The following is a 5,718-nucleotide window of genomic DNA, read 5'->3' on the forward strand; positions in this document are numbered from 1 at the left end:
TTTTTTTTTTTTTTTAAACTCTGTATGCCTTCAGGGCAGGTTTGGCTGACTTGAGTTGTGGGGATCGAACCACAGCAACCTGAGCTGGACTGCTTTGCTGAAGCAGCCACTTAAAGAACTGAGCTACGGGCAGGCCCTCTGCCAGCTGTTTCTAATGAAGCATGTATCCAGGCCCTAAATGGCTGGGCTAGATTGGAAAGTTGCGCGGGTATCAGTAGGATCTCGTTCTGTGTGGCACACGTTCATCTCCTTCACTGTTCTGCAGAGACCAGAGTGGAGTGGTGAAATTTTATGGAAGTTTTGCATTTAACAGAAAACGAAATGTCTTAGAATTAGAAATCAAACAGGATTACACATCTCCCGGAACTCAGAAATACGTGGTAGGTGTTTTTTCTACAGTAGCCTCTGCTCAATTCCTAGTCTCTGCGGAAAGGTCTGAGGGAGCTTGGTGGTTAGAAGCTGCGTGAGAAGATTTGTTTGCAGAGAGGAAAGAAGGTAGATGCCATGTGTTGGTGGAGGGGAGAGGCCTTCAGAGGAGACCTGGCCTCCCCTCAGCTCTGGTGCCCTCTGTCTGCGTGTACGCATTTTTCTTCTGTGTCTCACTGTGCTTCTGTCTGCACGCAGCCAAATGCGTTCTCTAGCACTGTTTCTGTGAATGGCATGTTTTCTGTTTAAGGGACCACTTAAAGTGACAGTGCAGGAGCTAGATGGATCCTTCAATCATACGCTGCAGATTGAAGAAAACAGCCTGAAGCATGACATTCCCTGCCATTCCAAGAGCAGAAGGTAGGCCCTGCGTCCTGGCTGCCCCAGCACTGCACCAAACGTCCCAGAGGCTGCACATGCCAAGACAAGTCCTGTGTGCGTCTCATCCTTAGGGAAGGAACACACTGCAGCCACCCTCTTCCTGCTTCACTTTAAGTCAGCAGTACCGCAACATTTTTGTTTGCTTCTTAACCCTGGTGACGTTTTCATCTGAAGGATTCAGTCATTTGTCTCTGACTAGTAAAGAATGTTTCTGTGCTCCATTGGAGGAATGTGCATAGTCTCACCATTTCACAAATGGAAGTCTTCAAACTCTTTATTTCACTTCAGACAGATGAGAATGATGGTTTGGGAAACCTTAGGAACTGCTGATGGTGAATCTCCTTCTAGTCATTTTTATCTGAGAAAAAGTGTTTTCTTTGTTTTTATTTTTGTGGTTCTGGGGATCAAGCCCAGGGCTTCACATGTGATGGGCAAGTGCCCTCCCATGCAGTTGCAGCCTGGCCTGTCCTAGACAGAGTCTTAGTTTGGAAAGAAGTCCTGAGCCCCCTTGCTCTGTCCACCTTTGTGATTAGGAACATGCAGCCACCACTTTCAAAGCACTGCCTTGAGTTTTATCCTCTGTACTAAGAGGGACCTTTTAGCCCTTTGTCTAAGTGGTGCTGAGCTCGGACCTTGAGTCTTTGAGTTGTATCCCCAGCCCTTTCTTTTTGAGATAGGGCCTTGCTGAGTTGCCCATGCTGGGCTCAGCCTTCTGAGCTTCTGCCTCAGCCTCCCAGAGTGCTTGTTGAGTCACAGGCATCTCGAGTGTTCTCTGCTGTAAGGACATAGCAAGGCTGTTTTCTGCTGCAACTTAAATTCATATTTCCACAGTTGTCAGTGTGTCAGCCAGTAGTTCTGATGCCTGAGTAGTGTGTGAGCTAGCAGTTCTTAGCTTTGCACATTAGCTCTACATGGTCATTAATCCTCAAGGTATTTTATTAGCCACTTCAGTCTGTACAGGAGACACTGGTGTGCCTGCAGCACTGACCTGGGATGACATCTCACTTCAGCCCTGGCTATGTTTTTCATTACTAGAAGGCATTTGTTTATGGTAGATGTTCTTACTCTGCAGAACATTGTACCTACCAGATGTTGGGAATCTACAGTAATGTGTTTTGAACTAACATTAGATTATTTCTGTGTTTCATTAAATTTTTATCAAGAAAATACTTCAGTATTTATTCCACTCCCTCTAGATTCAAAATAGATTGTTTTAAGTTCCATTCCATGTGCTATCCCTTCTACCTGAGATCTTCCACTTATTTGCTACTACTTTTTATCTTCAGATTTTAGAATTTTTCAAACTTTTCCTTAAACACAGGAACAAAAAGAAGAAAATTCCACTGATGAATGGAGAAGAAGTTGATATGGATCTCTCTGCAATGGAGTAAGTTACTTAAGAATATGTAATTTTCAACCTGAGCATCTTCAACACTTTAAATCAGCAGATCCCCCATGGTAGGGGCAAACTCGCCTGGAATTATGGCTCCGCGGAGATGGAGCCATCTGGGCGGGGTCAGGAGGGAGAGAATATGAGGTGTGCTGGAGGGACAGGCCCAGGGGTTTGCAGTGCGCTCTGGTCCTGATGGGGACTGGCCCAATGGTTTGGGTGTCTGCTGACCCCAAGTGGCATCTACTAGGTAACACTGGTTGTCTTTGGAACAGGGCTCCAGGGAAGTAGAGATTTCTTGTGTTTGCAAAACATAGTTTAACGGCCACTACCCTAGTAGCCATGTGGTGACATTCATGACCATGTTCATTTTTAAATGTGGTACAACTCATCCTTTGTTATTTTGCCCCGTCTGGTCCCTGTGTATCTTTCATAAGACAGTTATGTGCAGATTTGGCTGCTGAAGTCACTGTGGCTTCCATATAGGAACTTCAAGATCAGTGTTAATTTACATTGTTTCAGAGCAAGTACTTTGCCTATGTGAACACCCAGTACTATTTGTTGAATTGAATTAATATTACAGGTGATTTTTTTTTTTTTTTTGTACTGGGGATTGAACTCAGGAACTTGTGCTTGCTGAGTACTTATGCAGCTGAGCTATCTCCTTGCTTGATGATTTTCTTTTGATGAAAGTTTTAGCCTAGACTTAAGTTTTGTAACAGGGTCTTGCTCTGTAATTCAGCTAGGCCTTGAACTTACTCTGTAGCTCAGATTAAACTTGAATTCACGAGGATCCTTCTGCCTCAGCCTCCCAAGTGCTGGGATTAGCATTGTGTACCAACATACCCAGTTAATCTAGATTTGAGTTTTAAGTCATGATTGTTACTTAAGAACATAAGGATAAACTCACAATTCCTTTTTTTTAAAAAATGTGTTTAGTACAGGGCATACAGGGGCTCACTACACAGATCACAGTTAGTGATCCTCCTGTGTCTTCAGCCTCCCAAGTGCTGGAATTACAGGTGCATGCCACCATGCCCAGTCTCTGTCGCGGTCTCAGTGCACCCTGGGGGTGGGATCAGCACAGCACACCAGGGCTCAAACCCCGGCTCCTGGGCTCTGGTCTACCTAAGCAGGTGCTTTAATTCACTGAGCTGTCTGGCCAGCCCTCACAGTTCCTTTAAAACTGTGATTTCAGAACTTGATGTTCGAGAAAAGTAATCATGAGTAAAGCATTTAAAAAAAGTAAACTGAGCAAATTAATATAGTATTTTTTATTTTTTAGTCACAAATTGATTTCTAATAAAGGGTAATGTTTATAGTCATGGTCAGTTATTAGGCTATAGAAGATGAAATAAAGAAATTTTGTCACTTTCTTTTCCACATTTCATAAGTAAATATGCCAAAAGGTGGGAAGCAGGGGATTCAGGATTTTATATGACAGCTGTTTTCATATCCTTGGCTATCTTTAGCAAGATGTAGATGTAGGTGTAAATTCTTACATCATGAGAAAGTTGACATATGTTGAATAGTAGAACATTTTTCAGTGCACTTTATTTTTTAAAAAATTTTATTTATTTATTTGGTACAGGGTCTCACTATGCATTGTAGTGATCCTCCTGTCTCAGCCTCTCTAATGGTGGGATTATAGGCGTGTACCACCATGCCTGGTTTTAGGGCTGGCATGGTATGCCTGTGGTTCCTGGGCCAGCATGGCATGCGATACTGGGGATCGAACCCAGGTCATTGCACTTGCCAGGCAGGCACTTAGACTACTGAGCTATCTTTCCACCCCCTTCAGTGCAGAAGGATTTTTTTGTTTTGTTTTGTTTTTTGGGGGGGATGGGGACTCAGGATGCATTCAGGGCAGGTCTGGTTTGGCTTGAGGATGAGGGGATCGAACCACAGCATCCTGAGCCTGACTGCTTTGTTTCAGCAGTCACTTAAACATTTCAGCTAATGGGCAGGCCCCCCAGTGCACTTTAAAAAGTAAATATAGTAAATCTCAACAGTTTTGTGTATTAGCGTCTAGAGTCTGGCCCGTAAGCACCTTGATTCTATGTTGTAGAAATAAGAGGCTTTTCCTTTTTAAAAGTTAAAGCGTTTTCTCTCAGCGCTGACTCTCCTTTGCTGTGGATCCGGATTGACCCTGACATGTCGGTGCTGCGGAAGGTGGAGTTTGAGCAGGCTGACTTCATGTGGCAGTACCAGCTGCGCTACGAGCGTGATGTGGTGGCGCAGCAGGAGTCCATCCTGGCGCTAGAGAAGTTCCCGACGCCTGCGTCGCGCCTGGCACTCACCGACATCCTGGAGCAGGAACAGTGCTTCTACCGTGTGCGCATGGCCGCCTGCTTCTGCCTGGCCAAGGTGAGCACGAAGCAAGCAGGGTGGCTTCTGGGGGCTCAGAGAAAGCCTCTGATAAGCGCAGGGGGACCAGCCAGCCTATAAATTGATGTGACATGTTTTCCCAAGAAAGCACTTACTAAAAGCTTTTAACACACTGACCTGAAAGAAATTTTCTACCTCAACATAGACATTTATACATACTTTCTTGTCCAATCATAAAGCAGTGGATTTTAAAAGGCAAATAGAGTTTTCGCTGTCTCATTAAATTATCAATGTTTTTGTAGAGACTACAATTTGCTAAGGAAGTCCCTGATTTGAATGATTTTTTGGGGGGAACTAGGACTTGAACTCAGGACCTTGCACTTGCCAGGCAAGTGTTGTACTGCTGAGCTATATCCCTGGCCCCTAAGTGATTAAAAAAAAAAAAAACAAAGAACATTTTACGTGAAATCACATCAATTCCATTTCCTAATTATTTCACATTGATTTGGGCTTACTTAGCAGATTTTGTGGTAAGTCATTGAAAGTAATTGGCTCTATGATTCCAGTTCTAGAAAAATTACTTCATTGAGGAAACTCAGTATTTTTCCTTGATGCAGAAAAAAAATCTGACGGCGGAACAAGTGCTACCAGAATAACACAGATAAGAATGTGGCCAGAAGTACTAGTTACCAGTCATTTACAATGCAGCTTGATAATAGGTTCATTCCATTTAATGATTCCCATTTCTAACTGCTGTATCTATTTGCCTTTCCTTTCAGCAGATCATGATAGTTAGGTTGGTTGGTTTGCCTGTTTTTGAATTTTTGAGACAGGGTCTTGCTGTAGCCCAAGTTGGCCTCAAACTCATAGTGATCCTCATGCTCCATCTCCTGCTTTTAGGGGGCAACACAGCTGACCAGATAAATTACGAGTAGGTGACTTCCGATATTCAAGTATTAGGGGCAATATGATGATTTCGTAAGGGATGTAATTTCATTGCTTCTTGTAAAATGTTTTGTGATTCCTATGTGCTAAAATCATAGTCATAACATCATATAATGTTATTTAAATAAAATTTTTCTATTTTCTATATACTTTAAAAATACCAATTGCAAGATCTCTTTTTAATGTAACACATTCTTACAAATGCAAATAGTAAACTGTGTTACCTTGGTTTTTACTTGAGTAGACCA

The 5,718-nt window shown here is 43.0% G+C and overlaps 1 protein-coding gene across 1 annotated transcript in view; it reads left to right on the plus strand.

The window, feature by feature from the left end:
* Taf2 (TATA-box binding protein associated factor 2) overlaps nt 1–5,718 on the plus strand; it is an 88,455-nt gene that overhangs the window by 57,050 nt on the left and 25,687 nt on the right. Inside the window, exons 18-19 of the mRNA XM_023702347.1 lie at nt 1,846–1,946; nt 3,293–3,319. Of these exons, the coding sequence (XP_023558115.1) occupies nt 1,846–1,946; nt 3,293–3,319 (128 nt within the window). The remainder of the gene's footprint in view (nt 1–1,845; nt 1,947–3,292; nt 3,320–5,718) is intronic.

The sequence above is a fragment of the Octodon degus genome, unplaced genomic scaffold (genome assembly GCF_000260255.1).
Source record: "Octodon degus isolate 3935 unplaced genomic scaffold, OctDeg1.0 scaffold00148, whole genome shotgun sequence".
Taxonomy (NCBI): domain Eukaryota; kingdom Metazoa; phylum Chordata; class Mammalia; order Rodentia; family Octodontidae; genus Octodon; species Octodon degus.